Below are 19,929 nucleotides of genomic sequence, written 5' to 3' on the forward strand. Positions count from 1 at the left end.
TCTATGTACCATGGGCATAAACCTATCCTTTCCTAGAACATGGTGCCCAAATCCAAACATCATAACCTAAATGCGATCTCACCAACATTTGTTTAAGGAAGAACTGCAGATTCTGGAAAAATCGAAGGTAGACAAAAATGCTGGAGGAACTCAGCGGGTGAGGCAGCATCTATAGATGCTCCAGCATTTTTGTCTACCTTCACCGACATTTGAGTAACTGCAACGTGACCTCCCAACTTAATACTCTGACTGATGATGGCCAATGTGCCAAAACCCTTTTTAACCACGCTATCCACCTGCGACACCACTTTCTGTCACTCCACTGACCATGCTGCCGACCTGCCGAACTTAAAGCCTAACTTTGCCAGGGACATTTGGTTTGGGAGCTTGGCAGATTGTAGGACGGCTCTATCATGCCGTTGGTGATAGGCAGGAGACGAGTGTGCTTGTCTGGCGAAAGTCTCGTGACTTTGCACTGAATGGTCCAACAGTCTGCCTCCTATCTTGCACTGTAGCAGAGAGTTAACATGAGATCTCTTACAATTTGATTAAAAAATATATTGCTTTAGCATTTAACCATGAAATAGTTCCACAGACACTTGCATGCTGCTGACCTCTTGGTGACTACACATTCTTATGACCGACTGGTGGGCTGTGGTAGCCATAATTTATTCGTAAAACGAGTTATGAGTTCATTTCTGACAAATCCCCAATTGAATATTTTGGACGTTTTCCAGGTTAGTTTTTCCAAGGTTTATGTTGTGGTTTTCATCTGCGTTTAGAGATTGCTCTGACTTTGTTCCATTAAGTGCAAGTCTCAAGACGATTGCTTAGAACTGGGTATTTCTCACTTTCTGCTGCCTTCCTGAAGTTTATCCTTTTGCTGGCATTGTCTGTCCAATCATCTTTTTTTTCCTGCCTATCTGTGATCCTTTTGAAGAAATACAGGGCTGCTGTGTGAGAACTTAACAATCTAGCAGCACACACCAAATGTAGAACAAATGTGACTGAAGGTGGCTCTGAAGTTGGACTTCATTATAAATGTGAGAGAGATCTAGGCCATTTAGCCCGTTGATTTTGTACAAAATGGTTACAGCACAGTTATTATTTGTTTATTGTCACGTGTACCATGGTACAGTGAAAAGCCTTAAGGCCCTGTCTCAATTGCCGATTTTTTTAGTGAACTGCCGGCGACTGTCATATTCATAGTAGGTCACCGAAGAACCGGCGACAACTTGCGTCATCGTGGCGACAACCTATGACAGCACCTACGTCAGGAGAAGTCAAGCTATGCTTATTGGCGTCAAACCCACTGTCGCCAAAAATGTTTTAACATGTTGAAAATGTAGCAGCGACCAGAGAGACGCTACGACTTTTTGCGCGACTGAGGAGACGACTCCTGGCGACCACCAGCTAATGTGCGGTGACAACCTAATCGCCTGTAGTTGCCTAAAAAAAACGCCCAAGTGGGACAGGCCCATTAGTTGCGTGTGAACCAGAGAGGGAAATACCATACATGATAACAATTGTGTCATCCACAGTATACAGAGATGCATGATAAAAGGAATAACGTGAATGACGAAAGATAAAGTCTGAGCAAAAATAGTTTGAGGGTCTCCAATGAGGTCTGCTCTCCAGTTTAGGACTGCTCTCTGGTTGTTGGTAAGATGGTTCAGTTGGCTGACAACAGCTGGGAAGAAATTGTGCCTGAATCTGAAGGTATGAGTTTTCACACTTTACCTTTTGCCCGATGGGAGAAGAGGGAGTAAGAGTCTGTATGACCTGTCAAGGCTGCATGGCTGGATGTAAACACGATCTAATTAATGTCACCACTCTGCCCTCTCCCCACAGCCCTGAAAATACTTTCCTTTCAAATATTTAATCCAGTTCCACTTTGAGCACATCAAATATATACTACTCCTGGCAATGCATTCCAGACATTGGTCACATACTGTGTTAAGTTTTTCCTCATGTTAGTATCAGCTCTTATGCCGATCGTTTTTGTTCTAAAAGCAAAATAAAAATTGCAAAGGCCGTAAATCTGAAAGAAAAAGACTGCTGGAAACACTCAACAGCTCAGGCAGCATCTGTGGAGTGAGAAACTGAGTTAATGATCGGGGTGATAAGCTTCCATCAAAACTGGGAGTAACACTTTGTGCCTCCTGGTTCTTGACCCTTCTGTCAATGGGAACTGTTCCTATCTTTCTACTGACTTTAGACTTCCTAGGATTTTAATCCTAGCAAGAATTTTGTTGTTCTTGGTCCTCCAAAATATTCCAAATGGAATTTAAACTGGAGGTGGTGGAGAGAGGACTTAAGCCAGAAAGGGTTATTGGTAAGAAAGAGCTTCTTTAAATTTAGTTGCATCTAGTTGGGTAACTATAGTAGGGTGGAGATTATCCCATGCTTTAATTGTTCTGTCTGGAACATATGACAATTAAACACTCTTGACGCTCTTGATTTAAAAAAAATGCTGATCAAAAGCCGTTCAATTTAAGGAGAACAACCTCAGCTGAGGGGGAGGGGGAGGCCACGGCAGCACAGTAGCACAGAGATAGAGTTGCTGCCTTACAGCGCCAGAGACCCAGGTTCGACCCTGACTACGAGTGTTGTCTGTACGGACTTTGTACGTTCTCCCTGTGAGTTTCCTCCCACATTCCAAAGACATTCAGGTTTGTAGGTTAATTGGCTTTCACAAAATTGTCTCTGCTATCAGGATAGAACTGGTATGTGGGTGATTGCTGATCGGGGCGGACTCGGTGAGCTGAGTGGCCTGTTACTACGCTGTATCTCTCTAAACTAAACTAAACTTCTCCAGCCTACCCATGTAATGAAAGCTACTCTTCTCTGGAATTGCTCTGATAATCCCTTCTCCACCATCTCTAAAGTATTTACTCCTTTCCTGAAATGTGGTACCTTGGCAGGTTCTACAGTTACACGCGAGTACATAAACCAGTATTTTATGAAGCCTCGCAATGGCTTCCTTCCTTCCTCTGGCACTCTCTATGCCCCTGCATGTGCGACTTGGCCTGTATTCTCAACCAGCTTCACCACCTTTAATGATCGCTGCACCTCTGCCCCCCAGATCCCTCAGTTCCTGTACATTTCTCGGAATTGTGCTTGCCAGTTTTTATTGGCTTTTCTCATTCCTTGAATATATTTTCACATTTCTCAGCATTAAATTTCATTTGCCATGTTTCACGCATTTCACAGCATGTTTGTTTCTTCTCGAAATCTATCATTAATCTCTTCATAACTCTTCACATCTAATTTTAAAACCTGGACATTTTTCCCTCAAATACAAATGAACATGCATTACGCAATGTAGCTAATACTGACCTCTGGGGAACACGGCAGTACACCGATCTTCTCTTTGAGAAATAGCTTTTTACTACCAGTTTCTTATTACATTGCCATGTTCCATACAGGTCATTGTGCCATTTATCAAGAGGAGGAATAATCTGTATTCTATTTACATTTATTTGTCATGGCTCAATATTCCTTAATATTCTTGGCCAGCAAAGACATCGATCCGAAACGTCACCCATTCCTTCTCTCCAGAGATGCTGCCTGTGCCGCTGATTTACTCCAGCATTTTGTGTCTACCTTCGATTTAAAGCAGCATGTGCAGTTCTTTTCTACACATTCTATCAACGTTGGACTTGCAATCCTTGGCTTCTGTTGCTCCTTGTGGTGAGGGTCCCATACTTACTAGCACCTGTTTGCTTGAAGATGCATTTCCCAGCTTCTGTTTTGAGTGGCCTGGCTCCAAATTAATGCTGCGATGGAAACTCTTGTCCAGAAGGGTGGCGCAGTGGTAGAGTTGCTGCCTCACAGAGAAAGAGACCCTGAATACAGATGTCGTCAGCGCGGTGTTTGGACCTCTGTGAATTTGTGATGCATTCTTGGCTATTGTCTTCCTAATGTGTGATCACCAAAACTAGTCATAGATTAGCCATAGTCTAACCTAAGATTTATAGAGTGGTTGAAGACATCTTTGTCTTCCAGTCCCTCAAATGTACAGAATGGCATTCTTCAAGGGTAACTCTGGAGGACATGGATAGACGATGTTTCGATGTAGGGTTTCTGAAACATCACCTATCCATGTCCTCCAGAGATGCCACCTAACCTACGCCGTTACAACAGCACTTTGTATTCTACTCAAGATTCAAGCATCTTCAGTTCCTTTTATCGCCCATTTACTTTCGATGTCGAGGAGCACATATTTCCTTGCACCAAAACCCATTTGCAGAGGCACCAATATTTTAAACTTGTTTTAAATTTTATTGTACTCCCTGGCCCCACTGTTCTCTCATTTTGTTTTAATGTCCTTTTCCATGAAGACTAACTCAAAATAATTGTTTAATTTCTCTGCGATTTCCTTATCTCCTGCAAAAGACCCGACTCCATTAAATTTTGTTTTTCCTTCATATCTGTTGGAGCTCATACGGTTTCTTGTCACATTTCTTGCTGGATAACGTTTGCATTCCTTCCACTGCCTTATCAATATTCCGGTCTTCCTTTCTGAAAACAGCTCATTCCTCGCTCCCTAAGAATGGAGCGGCTGGGTTTGTATACACTGGAATTTAGAAGGATGAGAGGGTATCTTCTTGGAACATTTTAGATTATTAAGGGATTGGACACGCTAGAGGCAGGAAACTTGTTTCCCAATGCTGGGCGAGTCCAGAACCAGGGGCCACAGTTTAAGAATAAGGGGTGGCCATTTAGAACGGAGATGAGGAAAAAACATTTTCACCCAGAGAGTTGTGAATCTGTTGAATTCTGCCTCAGAAGGCAGTGGAGGCCAATTCTCTGGATGCTTTCAAGAGAGAGTTAGATAGAGCTCTTAAAGTTAGCGGAATCAAGTAATATGGGGAGAAGGCAGGAACGGGGTACTGATTGTTGATGATCAGCCATGATCACATTGAATGGCGGTGCTGGCTTGAAGGGCCGAATGGCCTACTCCTGCACCTATTATCTATGTATCTAATCCTTTTTTTGTTTTTTATTGTGTGTGTGTCGGCCTTTTGCTTTAATGTAATGCAACCCTTGACTTGTGACTTTTTGTGACTTAAAGGATTACATGTGTAAACTCTGTATTAATTATTTGAATGTTAGACATTGCTAGTCATGGGTCTGTGTGGTTAGTTTGTTGTGTGGAAGCACAAGAACACAACTTGAATCTAATACTCCAGCAAGCAAAGCAGAATATTTGTAGGAAGGAACTGCAGATGCTGGAATACACCGAAGATAGACACAAAATGCTGGAGTAACTCAGCGGGACAAGCAGCATCACTGAATAGAAGGAATGGGAGTTGCTGCCTGTCCCACTGAGTTACACCAGTTTTTAGTGTCTATCTAAAGCAGAGTATCTTTCAGCTTAATTGGTGGAATAAGCAGACTTTGACTTAATATTGTTAGTACTTTCTGTAAAATATTTTTTGTTGCATTCTTTTATATCTCATTTGGGGGTCTTCTGCTTCAGTAAGCATTGGACATTTCCTGGCAATTGCTCATTTTGGGTTACGTAAGGTCCATGTAGCCCCATGGGGCTCTCCACTGCTGTTAATTTTCTTGAGAGTAGAAGATTTCTTGTGGCTTTGCGAGATTGAGGCTGCTCTTTCATTACATTGATACGATTTGTCAGAAATCCCATGCAGAGCGACTTGGAACGCTCAGTGAAACCCGCTGCTCGCATTGCTTATTTAATAGCCATAAAGATAGTGTTACACTTAATGCAGTGTTTCTCCTGGAATAAATAAATAGCCTGACATCAAATGTCATTGAATGTCTAGTGGCATTGCACTGAAGTAAGTTAAATGGTTTTCTTCTATATTTTTGTGTTCTAAATTCCACTGTTGATACATACAAATAATAGGCAGACTGTTATTAAACATTGCTTGGTGGAGGCACCAAGTTGAGGATAGAGGAGAGAAAGAGAATTCCAAATACAAAGATTTTGGGCGGTGAAGCGGCCCATTTGGTAGAGCTGCTGCCTCAGCACCAGAGACCCGGGTTCGATCCTGACCTTGGTTGCTGTCTGTACGGAGTTTGCACGTTCTCCCTGTGACTGCATGGTTTATCCTCCTGCTGCTCCGGTTTCCTCCCACATCCCAAAGACGTGTGGGTTTGTAGATTATTTGGCCTTTTGTAAAATTGCGTAGGGAGTGGAAGAGAAAGTGGAATAAGATAATAGTGTGAACAGGTCGGTGTGGGTGGACACGGCGGGCCAAAGGGCCCGTTTCCATGCTGTATCTTTAAACTAAAGATATTGTAATGGGAAGGAAAACCTATTCTTGTTCTAATATAGTTTTTGAAAGAATTCTCCCAATACTGATGGAATGATGTATTTCAAATTCCAAAGATGTACAGGTTTGTAGATTAATTGGCCTGGTGCAATTTTAAATGATCCCTCGTGTGTGTAGGATAGCGTTAGTGTGCTGGGATCGCTGGTCAGCGTGGGCCGATGGGCCTGTTTCCACTCTGTAACTCTAAACTAAACTAGACTAAACTAGATAATAATAAAATGCAGTGCATCTCCTGCGGATAAAAACTTCCTGAATATGTGTACGAACGGTGCTTATGGCAAGAGATGAGATACACCAGCCAGCAGGTTTCTAATCATTTGTACATCCAAGTTCAATGAGAGGACCAGGTGTAATTACTTTTTCCCTCAATTAAAATTAAAATGCAGGAAATCATCTTCTTTCTGTGACGGCCCCTCGGGAATTCTTGCTTCTGCTCCAGTTTGTGTGTGTGTTGAGCTGGCTGATCAGGTCAATCATACAGCATGGAAATGGATCCTCCGGCCCACTGGGTCCATGTTGACTAACGAGTGCCAAACACATTGGTGATCCGACAGTAATCCCATTTTCTTCTCTCCCACATTCCCACCAACTCTTGTAGAATCAAGGAACTGCAGATGCTGGTTAATCCACTGTAGGACACTAAGTGCCAGAGTAGCTCAGCGGATCAGGCAGCATCTCTGGAGAACATGGATAGGTGACGTTTCGGGTTGAGACCCTTCTTCTGACTGATTGGTGGCATTTCAGGTCGAGACCCATCTTCAGTGTATCCAAAACATCACCTATCCATGTTTTCAAGAGATGCTGCTTGAGTAGTTACTCCAGCGCCCTGTGTCCTTTTCCCACTAACACTTTCCAGATTCTACCACTCACTTGTACACTAGGGCCAAGTCATAGTAGGCAACTAACCGATGATCCCTTTAGGAGTTGGAGGGGAAATCTGTGGATCTCTAGGAAATCGGATGGACATGGGGAAAGCATGCAAACTCCACACAGGCAGCCCCAGAGGATGTGACTGAACCTGGGCGTCTCAAGCTGTGAGACTACCAGCCGCACCATTGCATCACCCCCATGGAGAGAGTAGGCGCTGCCTCAGGAAGCAGGCAGGTGGGTAGTTTGTGTGGCCGTGCACCTCACATCAGATGCCTATGTGTTCCCAACACATGATCTTACTGTGACTGGTCATGAATCAAGAGTTAGTGGGAATAACACATTTCCTTAAAGTTGCTTTGAGCCCGTACTTGAATCTTCTTTGACTCCCTGATGATCTCTTCCCGTGAATGCTTGGAGTAAGGTGTTGGAATTGTGAGTTTGGTGTCAGTCATATGACTGGTGTGTAGAAACATGAGTCTGAACAGTTGACCCAAAAGGTCACCTATCTGTGTTCTCCAGAGATGCTGCCTGATCTGCTGAGTTCCTCCAGAACTTTGTGTCCTTTTGTGCAAACCAGCATCTGCAGTTTCTTGTTTTTACTTTTTTCCTTGTTCGGTACACCATACTGATTTGTACAGTATTTGCCAATTGAGAATTACAGTACGATTTATCGATCTGTCATGTTGGATCAGTATTTGGGTGGCTTTCATTTGGACCTTGTATATGATTGAAGGCTGTTTATTGTATTTGATTTAGAGCAGTGTATAAAATGCCAATCTATAGTAAAAGCTGCCAAGTCTTAGCCATTCAATCTCTCCACTTGTTTTGATGATGGATGGTGTTGAGTCATAGTTCCAAACATGCTTGGTAATTTACTTAATGCAGCTCATTCCATCTACATTGAAGTACTATCAATCATTCAAACTTAAAGTTAGTGCTGAATTAACGTAAATATGATCACACGATAGAGAGTGAGCAGTAACTAGCATTTCAAACTGTTAACATCTTGTTCTCCATCTATACACTCCTGTAATAATATCACCTGCATTCCTATGTTGTGCCGTTCAATGGTACTTTATTTGTCACACTACTGAGGTACAGTGAAATCTATTTTTGTATACAGTTCAGTACAAGAATCACTATACAGAGGCACTTAAATACATCTTAGATAAGCATCTCAGATACAGTAATAGCAGTAGTGCACTGAGTAGTATGTGTAGCAGAAGTACATTGAGACAGAGTCCTGAAGAAGGGACTAGACCCGAAACATTACCCATTCCTTCTCTCCAGAGATGCTGCCTGTCCCGCTGAGTTACTCCAGCATTTTGTGTCTAACTTCGGTTTGATCCAGCATCGTCAGTTCCTCCCTATGCAGTCACCAGTTATGCTGGGATGGGGGAGGGGCGGAGAGAGAGGTAAAAGCAGGCACTTTGATGTTTTGCTCAAGATTAGAGTGCTAACCAAGATTGCTCAAGATTGGTTGCGTGCTAACCAAGTGTTGGTTAGCATGCAACAAAAGCTTTTCACTGTACCTCGGTGAATCTGTGGAATTTTTTGCCACTGAAGTCTGTGGAGGCCAAGTCTTTGCATCTCCAAGTCTTTGCATCTCTTTAAGGCAGAGATAGATAGATTCTTGATAAGTACGGGTGTCAGAGGTTATAGGGAGAAGGCAGGAGATTAGGGTTAGGAGGGAGAGATCGATCAGCCATTATTGAATAACTGGGTAGATTTGATGGACCGAATGGCCTAATGACGTGGCGACAATTTCTAGCGTCACCAATTTCTACTTGTTGCTTTATAAATCCTTTGAACTCGTCGGCATGGTCGCGGTGGGCTGAAGGGCCTGTTTCCGAGCCTCAATGACTCAATGATAAACTGAGCCATTTGTGATTATGTTTTTGCTGCCGCATGAAGTTGAAGGGGAGATGTTGACAGTGGATGTTGTTTGTGTTCCTCCTCTAGGGCTCTGAGCCAGGACTCCATTCACCATGTCGCTCTCCGTGCGACCTGCACGCCGCACTTTCTTCACTGGAATTACTAGGAGTCATTCGTTTGGTGGAGTCAATTCACCACAGGACAAAGCATTCAGGTTAGTGACTTCTGCCAATGAAATGTGCCTTTGTTACAGGGACCACGCACCACCAGCCCAAGGCTATTCTGAAACTTATTTAATTCCAAAATGGTTATTGGGCACTTCCATCAAGTAGACAGGGTGGACAACAAGGCATTTGGCACATTGGCTGGCCTTCATCAGTCAGAGTACTGAGTATAGAAGCATAAAGTCTGAAGAAAGGTTTCGACCCGAAACGTCACTCATTCTTTCACTCCAGCGATGCTGCTTGTCCCGCTGAGTTACTCCAGCATCTTCGATTTAAAGCATTTGCAGTTCCTTCCTACAGGTACTGAGTATAGAAGTTGGGAGGTCATGTTACCGTTATACAAGACATCAGCGAGGCGGGGGGGGGCCTAAGTTCTCGGGGGAGATTGAACAGGCCAGGACTTTATTCATTGGAGGGCAGGGGCATGAGGGGTGATCTTACAGAGGTGTACAAAATCATAGAGGAATAGATCGGGCAAATGCACACAGTCTTATGCCCAGAGTAGGGGAATCGAGAATCAGAGGGCATAGGTTTAAAGTGAGGGGGTGGGAGGGTGAGATTTAATAGGAACCTGAGAGGTAACTTTTTTACACAATGGGGGTGCGTGTGAATGCAATAAGCTGCCAGAGGAGGTAGTTGGGATAGGTATTGTTGCAACATTTAAGAAACATTTAGACAGGTACATGGACAGAATTGGTTTATAAGCATAGGGGCCAAATGCAGGCAGGTGGGACTATGTGGATGAGGCATGTTGGTCGGCGTGGGCAAGTTGGCCTGTCGTCCCTGTTTACACTGTATGACTCCATCAGGAAGGGTTGGGCAGGAATAAAAATAGTTTGCTGGTCTCGTAGGGATTTTTGGTTTCCTTGAATGATTGTTTGAAAAGTGAACTAGAAACTGCAAGCATCCATTTATATTACAGGCATTTAATTTTATCATGCAACAATCACAATTAAACCCTCAGTGTGCAGGCAGGTTGACATGCATAACTGGTGGGAATGGTTAGCTGGCTCCGTGAGTTCTTGTATTAGGCGGCTCAAATACCTGCAAAATACAATGGCCGTTTTCTTTAGAGTTGTGTGGTTTGTGAGTGGGCAGCGCAGTACGAGGGAAATCAGTCTCTTCTGACAGACTTATGAAATGTGACTAATTTATATAAGATGTACACAGCTATTAGGAAAGGCGTCACGGTGGCATAGCGGTAGAGTTGCTGCCACACAATGCTGAAGTAACTCAGTGAGTCATATGAAAGATGTGAAGTATAATAAACATCACTTATCCATGTTCTCCAGAGATGCTGCCTGAACCACGGAGTTACTCCAGCACTTTGTGGTCTCGTTGACAAGTGGTTGGGATAGATGCAGGTGAGGAGGGGGTTTCATTGGCAGATGGCAGATTGAACAAAGGGCAGAGATGAACTGACAAAGAAAGTGTGAGAGAAGGATTGCAGAGGTGTGAAATGTGAAGTCGGGGGAAGCAATGGCTGGTGGAAGGGGGAGGGAATACATTGACTGGATAAGCAGGTGTACACTCCTGTGCTGCCGTTTACATTACTTACAAACCGTTCAGACCAAGGTCTCAACTTGTCGTTTCCTACACGGCTGCTCCCACATCTGAGTTTCTTGCGGCTCAACAGCATTTTTGCTAATTACAAAGTACGCAACGTCTGATCTTCATGGTTACCATCACTCTAACAAAATCATACCTTTCAAAGTTACACTCCTCATGTTTTATTATTATGTGATTCAACAGAAAACGTAAAACCGTAATAACTTTTGCGTTACTCCAGCTTTTTGTGTTTATCTTCGGTTTAAACCAGCATCTGCAGTTCCTTCCTTCATGTAACTTTTTGAAGTCTTAGTATTGGTTTATTATTGACACGTGCACCGATACAGTGAAAAGCTTTTGTTTGTGTGCAAAACAATTAAATCAGATAATACTACAGATGAATACAATCAGGCCATGCACAAGTACAACGGGTCGAGCAATGAGAGTGGCAATTCCAGAGTAATCAGTCTGGTGTTGAATGATTCAATTCTATGATACTCTATTGTCAGCTGCTATACATAGGTACAGTGAATTTTTTTTGTTTTGCATACAATCCGGTAAAATCATACAGCCGACCACGTAAGCAGTACACAAAGAGTCGCCATGTTTCTTGCGCTGAAAGAATTTCCAAACTTTGCGTTAATTTTTGTTGTTGTCGTTGTGCTTGTAAAGGCTTCTGATCGTGTTCATTGATGTTATGACCCTCTGTCTTGCAGAAAGCTGAAGGTGTTCAGCACACCAACCACACAGCGGAGATCCCCCTCTCGAGCCGGCAAGATGTTCAACATTTCTCACAAATCACTGCCTCCCAAGTACCCTCAGCCTGAGCGGTTGGATGAGGTGTATGAAGCCTTGAAAAAGGGGCTAAAGTAAGGAGTTCTCACTGTGGGGGGGGGGGGGCGGGGGTGGAAGGAATATGACGATACTAACATGTTATTTTTGGGACCTGCGGGACTTTTATAAAAACGCTGCTGGTTTCATTCATCAGAGGTTCATTTCTGATCAGTGAAGAGAACTTTACATGGATATACATATCTGAAGAAGGTGCTAAATCCGAAACGTCACCTATTCCTTTTCTCCAGAGATGCTGTCTAACCCGCTGAATTATTCCAGCTTTTTGTGTCTATATTCGGTTTAAACCAGCATCTGCAGTTCCTTCCCACACATCCACACCAGTTGTGCTGCTGCAAGTAAGATTTTCATTGTCAGGCAGCAACTCTACTGCTACGCCACTGTGCTGCATTTTTTTTTAAATGTTGCGCATTCAATACCGTCGTTGGAAATTGGACATGGCAAAATATTTGCTGAGTTCATTTTCAAAATTCCTTGTACTCATTTTCTCACCCCCACAAGAACCAGGTTTCCAATTATTAACCAAGTTACCATGTCAACAAGTCGTATCGCCCACCCTTGCTCATGTAACTTGCTGACAATTGGTAAACAACCTTGAACAACCAATGCACGTACAGTTTGGATGTAAGTGAAGGTCAGTGGCAAATAATGAGCTGTAGTTTGTGTTGAATCTCAACGTGTCAGGTAATTGCTTAACGATCGCCATTTCTGAGGCCGCTTGGAACCATTTTGAACAATTGCCACTGAGTACTTTTGTAAAACAACCCAATGGCACGAATGTTGAATTCTTCAACGTCAAGTAATGTGCCCCCCACGCTAAGTCCGGTGCGCTCCCATTTCTCCCACCATCTCCCAAATCTACCCTCCCCAGTCAGCTTAGAAGAAGACACAAAGTGCTGGAGTAACTCAGCGGTCATGCAGCATCTCTGGAGAAACATGGATAGGCGATGTTTCAGATCAGGTCGCACCTCCTCTCCTGCCTACCCAACACTTTTTTTTCTCCTTTTCGCCCCTAACCTTTGTCACTTACTTCATCCATCCGCTATATCCACCTATCACTTGCCAAGATTTGTCCGGCCCCGCTCTCTTTTCCAGCTCTCCCCCCCCCAGCCCCCCCCCCAGCCCCCACCCCGCTACAATCAGTCAAGCTTGCTTTATTGTTATATGTATCGAAACGGAACAATTAAATTCTTACTTGCAGCAGCACAACAGGTTTGTAAACAAGGTACACAATGAGAAGGATCCTCAACCATAACGTCATCTGTCCATTTGTGCGGTACGGTGGTGCAGCGGTAAAGTCGCTGCCTTGCAGCGCCAGAGACCTGGGTTCGATCCTGTCTACGTGTGCTGTCTGTACGGAGTTTGTACGTACTCCCCATGACCTGTGTGGGTTTTGTCTCAGAGCTCTGGTTTCCTCCAAAACTTCTAAGACGTACAGATTTGTAGACTAACGGGCTTGGCAAAATTGTAAATTGTCCCTAGTGTGTTTAGGATAGTGTTAGTGTGCGGGGAATGCTGGTCAGCGCAGACTTGGTGGGCCGAAGGGCCTGTTTCCCTGCTCTAAACTAAACGTTCCGTCCCCAGATGCTGTCTGACCCACCAACTTCCTCTAGCACTTTACGATTTGCGTAAAATAAATGAAGTGCCAACAACTGAGGAATCTAATTACAGGTTGATTGATGAGAAAATCCCACGCGAACATTCACCCTCTTGTCTACAGAGGTTATCTGTAAACATCCTTTGTGAGGGCCTGGATATTTAATTCCACTTAATTAGTGGTTACAGTACTTCCACGAGCTTAACCTTAAATATTTGCTAAAGTTTGAGATCTATCCATTCAGTATTTGCAGAAGTAGCCACCCGCCTTTAATTACACTTTGTGTATTCACATGGAGCGCCACTTCTTTTTCTCAGGTGATCTGAATACAATAACTAGAGAGGAAACTGATCTGCCTTCACCATTCAATTGAATGGCATTAAAAATGCTAAATACCACGATTTTGAGGATTCAACCCTGAAATTTTCCTTTGTTCCCTGCTGAGATAACAATGGAGATACAGGGAACATTCAACAGGTTAGGTAACAATTGTGGACAGGGAAACTGCGGTAAAATTTCAGCTTGAAGATTCCTGACGAATTGAAATAACTGAGAAAATCCTATTGTTTGGACACCATGAATTAAAAAAAAAAATAAATACTGGAAGAAATCACCAGGTCAGGCAGCATCTGTGGAGGGAATGGACAGACGATCTGTCGGGTCAGAACACTTCATCAGTCTGAAAAATGTTCCCGACCTGAATTGTGGTCTATCCATTCTCTCCACAGATGCAACCTAACCCGCTGAGTTACTCCAGCACTTTTTGTTCTTTGCTCAAAATTCCTGCAACTGCAGTTTCTTGTGCCTCCAGTCAATGTGAGACCGTGAAGCTTTGAGGCTGTACATGTCAGTGACTTGTGCTAATTGTAACAGAGTACACTTATGTGGTGACACACCTAGAAATAGGTTTTCCACATGAATGTTGATGTGTTTGTAATCTGTGATATTCTTCAGCTTGCATTAATTATTTGTTTCTATTTGATCTCTGGAAAGTTAGTTGAGCTACAGTCCGTATTTTTCAGGAATTTGAATTGATGAAGTGCAGTCATTCCTTGCCTTAAGATTATATGTCAGAGTGCTTTCTAATGAAAGGTCACAATGGAATGCTAGTATGAGGCTGGAAGGTTGCAAAATGATTGATTTGGACACTTTAGTTCCTTTTTTTATTTGTAATAGATATGAGGGACACATGACTAGTCTTATCCTGGCTGAAAAGAATATTGATCCATGCACTGCCTTGAGTTGAAGTTTATTAAATTTGTTTTGTCCATGGCTTCGAGCGACTTGCAATGTTGTGATTTATAACCTGAAACATTGAACTATTCGCACTATTTTCTGTTGTGTCACGTAGGAGCCCAGTACTTTATAAAGATTCAGGTACGAGCTCAGCTGTAAATTGATTTTGATTCCTGTGTCCTCCATCATTCTACTCTGGGCAACACAGTCGTGCAGTTGGTAGAGCCACTGCCCCTCGGTGCCAGAGATCAATCTGACATCTGGTGCTGCCTGTGTGGAGTTTGCATGTTCTCTGTCTGAATGTATTGCTTCTTCCTCCTGCTGCGGTCTCCTCCCACATGGCAAAGATGTGCGGATTGCTTTGTAAATTGGCTGCTGTAAATCACCCCTGGTCTATAGGTGAGTGAGGGAATATGGGGAGAATTAAAATGGGATTAATATAATTGAGTTTAGAGATACGACATGGAAATTAGCCTTCGGCCCACCAAATCCGCACTGATCATTGATCACCCATCTACACAAGTTCTATATTATGCGTAGGAAAGAACTGCCAATGCTGATTTACACCAAAGATAGGCACAAAATGCTGGAGCAACTCGACAGTTCAGGCAGCATCTCTGGAGAAAATAAATAGGAAAAGGAATATCATCTCACTTTTGCACTCTTGCTCTGGGGGCAATTTACAAAGACCAATTAATCGACAAATTTGGGATGTATGTGGAAACCAGAGCACCAGAAGGAAACCTATGTTGTCACAAGGAGAATGTGTAAACCACGCAGCCATGACCCGAGGTCAGGATCGAACCTGGTTCTCTGATGCTGAGAGGCAGCAGCTCTATCAGCTGCGGCACTGTGCCCAACTAGGATTGGCATATTGGCATAGTTGTTGATGATTGCCGTACATGCAGTTGTTTCCGTGCTTAATCTTTCCATGATCTTAATTATTTGCTCCAAGATGGTCTCCATAACTCAAGAGCTAAACCATTGTGTGAACACTTGTTACTCAATATTTTCCCATCAGATAAGAGGTCTGCTTTTAGAATGAATTCTTTGATGAATTGACTTGTGAGAAATGCAGATACTCAAATGTTGAAATATTTTTATTCAAGACAAAGCAAAAGCAGGTGTGTTTGCTTTTTGAAGATAGGCACAAAATGATGGAGTAACTCAGTGGGACAGACAGCATCACTGGAGAGAAGGAATGGGGGACGTTTTGGGTCGAGACACTTTTTCTTTTCTACAGCTGTTAGCGGTAATGGTGGAGGAGGAAATGCACAAGCTACAGTGGATTTATTGTGCTTTTGGAATTCCCCCACAATTTAGTGGTATTGACATTTGCTTTATTACATAGGTACTTGATAACCCAAATCAATCCCACAACTGGGTTTCAGTGCAATGGAACCTTTTCATAAACAGGTTCCTGACCCGCTGAATATGAACAGCAAGTTTTGTTTTGCATCACCTGGCAGATGTCGAGGATTAACAATAAAGCTGGGGGAGTAGAGAATAAATTCAGTTCAGTTAAGTTTATTGTCACGTGTACTGAGGTACAATTAAGCTTTTTTTTTGCCTGCTAACCAGCCAGTGGAAAGATAATGCATGATTACAATCGAGCTATTTGCAGTGGACAGATACATGATCAGCAAGTATCAGCTCAAGTACATTTTATTTGACCTGTAAAATATGATAGCTGATGGTGATTTACACAGAGGAACAATTTCGAGACACTTTAGTTTGTTAATGCAGTGCTAAGATTATGTCTTTCCCATTTGGTTCTGATGGCAATAAAATCTCCTGATTCTTGAATCTTGGCTGTAAGTAACTGTTGTTTCTTGTATACCCACAGCGCATACTTGCAAGTTCATCAGTTGGAACTGGACAATTTAACTGCTCAGCTCAAAGATATGAAAAGGAATTCCAGACTGGTAAGGATTGTTGCTCAAATTACATCTGAAATTGGTTGAAGGTTAGAACATAGCACAGGAACAGGCCCTTCGGCCCACGATGTCTGTGCTGAACATACTGCCAAGATAAACTAATCTTAGATGGGAAAGCAGAAATGGGGTACTGATTTTGGATGATCAGCCATGATCACATTGAATGGCGGTGCTGGCTGGAAAGGCCGAATGGCCTATTCCTGCACCTATTTTCTATATTTTTATGTTCATCTGCCTGCACACGACCCACTTCCCTCTAAACCTTCCATATCCAAGTGCCTTTCTAAAAGCACTTTGAACACCACTATCATATCTGCTTCCACCACCTCTGGCAGCGAATTCCAGGCACCCACCACCCACTGCATTGAACAAATCGCCTCATACATCTCCTTTAAACTTTACCCCTTTCACCTAACATTGTCAGTTGAATTGCTTGATGACTTGTTAAAGATTAGAAAAATCATCAGTGCATTGTCATTGAAAAATCTTTCTATGTTAATTGGCATTTTCTGTTAATTAATTGTATAGAAGGATACGGGATCCCAAATTTGCTAAAATTAAGCTTCACCCTCTGGCATGTGTTCTATTGTGCTTTTCGCTCTGGGTTCTTAAGAAATTTAGGAAGACTTTCTTCTGTTATTTTGTTTTTGTGTTCATTTTGGTGCTTGGCATGGGGGTTGTCTTAACATGTTTACTGGTTTCTGGTTTTGTTTTCAGTCACGGTTCCATTTATCCTAGCGGTTAATTCTGCCCATTGTGCGATACATAAACACTTGTATCAGTTTCATTTTGACTTTTAAGGCAATGTCAACTGATTGCAAGTAAATTAAGGTTGAAATTTGCCTGCTGTATTTATGTTCACTTGAGCAGAGAAAAGAGTTATGGTGTCTTGTTTCCCTTGTATCCGGGATGTGCTGTATTTATTTGCATGTTGGCAGTTTTACTATGGTTAATTGCACAGTACACATTGTAACTCTTGTGTTTTATTGTTGCAGGGATTTCTATATGACCTTGACAAGGTAAGAACTTGCAGTATTTTACGAACTTGATTGCCGACACATCCTTTCATGTGTCGAGGTTGCAGGCTGAGGCACAGGTGCCTTGCAGCGTCTGGTCTGATTAACGAGTCCCGTCTGACATCTGTAGGATCTGCAGCTTTGCCTGCATGTTCAGAAGCAAGTGTATTAAAATGGATGGTTTGGAAGTTGCCTGTTTCCTCCTTTTCTCTTCCAACTTTGAGCCGATATTTTGAAGCCATACTGGTGCCAATGTTTAAATTAGAGATACAGTGCTGTAACATGCCCTTCGGCCCACCGTGTCTGTGCCGACCAGCAATCCTTGCACATTCACACTATCCCATTCACACCAAGGACATAGAAACATAGAAAATAGGTGCAGGAGTAGGCCATTCGGCCCTTCGAGCCTGCACCGCCATTCAATATGATCATGGCTGATCATCCAACTCGGTATCCTTGAGTACCATTTACAACTTTACCAAAGCCAATTAACCTACAAACCTGTATGTCTTTGGAGTGTGGGAGGAAACTGGAGCACTCGGAGAAAACCCACGTAGGTCATGGGGAGAACGTACAAGCTCCATACAGACAGCAGCCGTAGTCGAGATCGAACCCGGGTCTCTGGCGCTATTAGGCAGCATCTCTGCTGCTGTGCCACCATGCTGCCCCCAATGCTGCCACTTATTTTGTCATTTACCGGACCTTCCCAAATATCAGGACTAATTCCAAATACCTTTCATTCTCGCTAGCACATCTTCTTACTACTGAACTTGTAGCACCTTGTTCTGTCTAATAGTTCCCAATTAACACATCCTTTGCTTGTGACCAACTACCAACCTGCTCAGATGGCTGGACCAGCAACATTCCAGCATCTGCCGTCTCTTGTGTCTTCAGCCCAATTGTCCCTGTTTGAGTAGGGTTGTCACATTTGGCAAACGTGCCCTTGGAACAGCCTCCTACAATGGTAACTCCAACTTGTCATTTGTAAATGAATACGTTGCACAAGCAGCACATCTGGACATTCATGACGTGCATGAGTTATCTGGTTTAGTATAGAAGTACAGGTGTAGAAACACGCCCTTCACCCCGCAAAGTCCACGCTGATTATTGATCACCCGCACACTAGTTCCATGTTATCCCACTTTCGCATCCTGCTTTTTGCTGAAGCCATTTAATGTACACACCTTCACACCAATTGTGGGTTTCCTCCCACAATCTTTGGAATGTGGGAGGAAACCGGAGCACCCGGGGAAAACCCCAAGTGGTCACAGAGAACATACAAACTCTGCACAGACAGTACCTGTAATCAGGATCAAACCCGAGTCTCTGGCGCTGTGAGGCAGCAGCTCTACCACTTCACCACTAAAGGTCACACAGGGAGAACATGCAAACTCCACACAAGCAGCACCCGAGGTCAGGATTCAACCTGGGTGTCAGGCGCCGTTAATCAGCAGCTCTACTGCTGCACCACTGCCGCACATAAGAGTTGTTCTCGGTTCTCCGGAGATGCTGCCTGACCTGCTGAGTTACTGTAGCACTTTGTGTCCTTTTGCGTATTAACCAGCATCTGCATTTCCTTGTTGCTACTCTATTTTGTGTAAAGCTGCTTGTATTTAACGAATGGCTGGATCTCGGATTTTGTGTTCTGAGTGAACTGGATGAATTGGTGTGATGGTGATTGAAATAGTGCTCTGATCAAAACGTAACAACATTCCCAACCTGTTCATTGTGCTGGTAGTAAAAAGACTTGCCAATTTATTAAGTTTAATTTTGTCTTTTTTCTTTTATCCTCCTCTTCCTCCCCGGCAGCAAATCAAGTCGATTGAAAGGTTTGTCCGTCGGTTGGAATTTCATGTCAGTAAGGTAAGAAAGTACAGGACAAGACATCCAACAAATACATTCTTGTATTTCCTTTACACTGTGTGTTTTGCACTTGAAACCAACACCTGAGAATGTTGTGATAAGAAGGAACTGCAGGTGCTGGTTCATACCAACGATAGATACAAAGTGCTGGAGTAACTCAGCAAGTCAGGCAGACAGTCTGATGAAGGGTGCCGACCTGAAACGTCACCTCTCCATGTTCTCCAGAGATGCTGCCTGGCCCGTTGAGCTCGTCCAGCACTCTGTGTCGACCTGAGAGTTTTGCCTTGAGTAAAGTGCGACAAGGTAGAATGTTGTGGGTGGAGGTGTTTTCATAATTTTCCGTGTCAGCTTGTGATCTTGATATGACTGTAAACCTTTCTGTGAATCCTTGATGATGGCACAAAGTGAGAGGAGCCGGATCTTGTGGTGGTCTTGAAATGTGTGTGTTTTGACTAGTGTTCTCACGCAAGCTTTCATCATACGCATATCAAAGCATCCACCTGTTTTGAGTTTAGGTGCTTGCCCATACGTACTCTCCTCGATAGGCTGCTTGTCTGTGTCTGCTCCGTGAGGTTACAGATAGTGCAGCGGCCGTTGAAACTT

General features: G+C 43.3%; 1 protein-coding gene across 3 annotated transcripts in view; it reads left to right on the forward strand.

Annotated features, from left to right (window-relative positions):
- Positions 1-19,929, forward strand: part of ripor1 (RHO family interacting cell polarization regulator 1) — a 210,349-nt gene that overhangs the window by 131,603 nt on the left and 58,817 nt on the right. For all 3 annotated transcript variants that reach the window (XM_055648471.1, XM_055648470.1, XM_055648472.1), the window contains exons 2-6: positions 9,141-9,267; positions 11,542-11,694; positions 16,357-16,435; positions 17,443-17,466; positions 19,273-19,326. In XM_055648471.1, coding sequence (XP_055504446.1) covers positions 9,167-9,267; positions 11,542-11,694; positions 16,357-16,435; positions 17,443-17,466; positions 19,273-19,326 — 411 coding nt within the window. In that variant the 5' untranslated portion in view covers positions 9,141-9,166. The remainder of the gene's footprint in view (positions 1-9,140; positions 9,268-11,541; positions 11,695-16,356; positions 16,436-17,442; positions 17,467-19,272; positions 19,327-19,929) is intronic.

The sequence above is a fragment of the Leucoraja erinacea genome, chromosome 17 (genome assembly GCF_028641065.1).
Source record: "Leucoraja erinacea ecotype New England chromosome 17, Leri_hhj_1, whole genome shotgun sequence".
In the NCBI taxonomy this organism is placed as follows: domain Eukaryota; kingdom Metazoa; phylum Chordata; class Chondrichthyes; order Rajiformes; family Rajidae; genus Leucoraja; species Leucoraja erinaceus.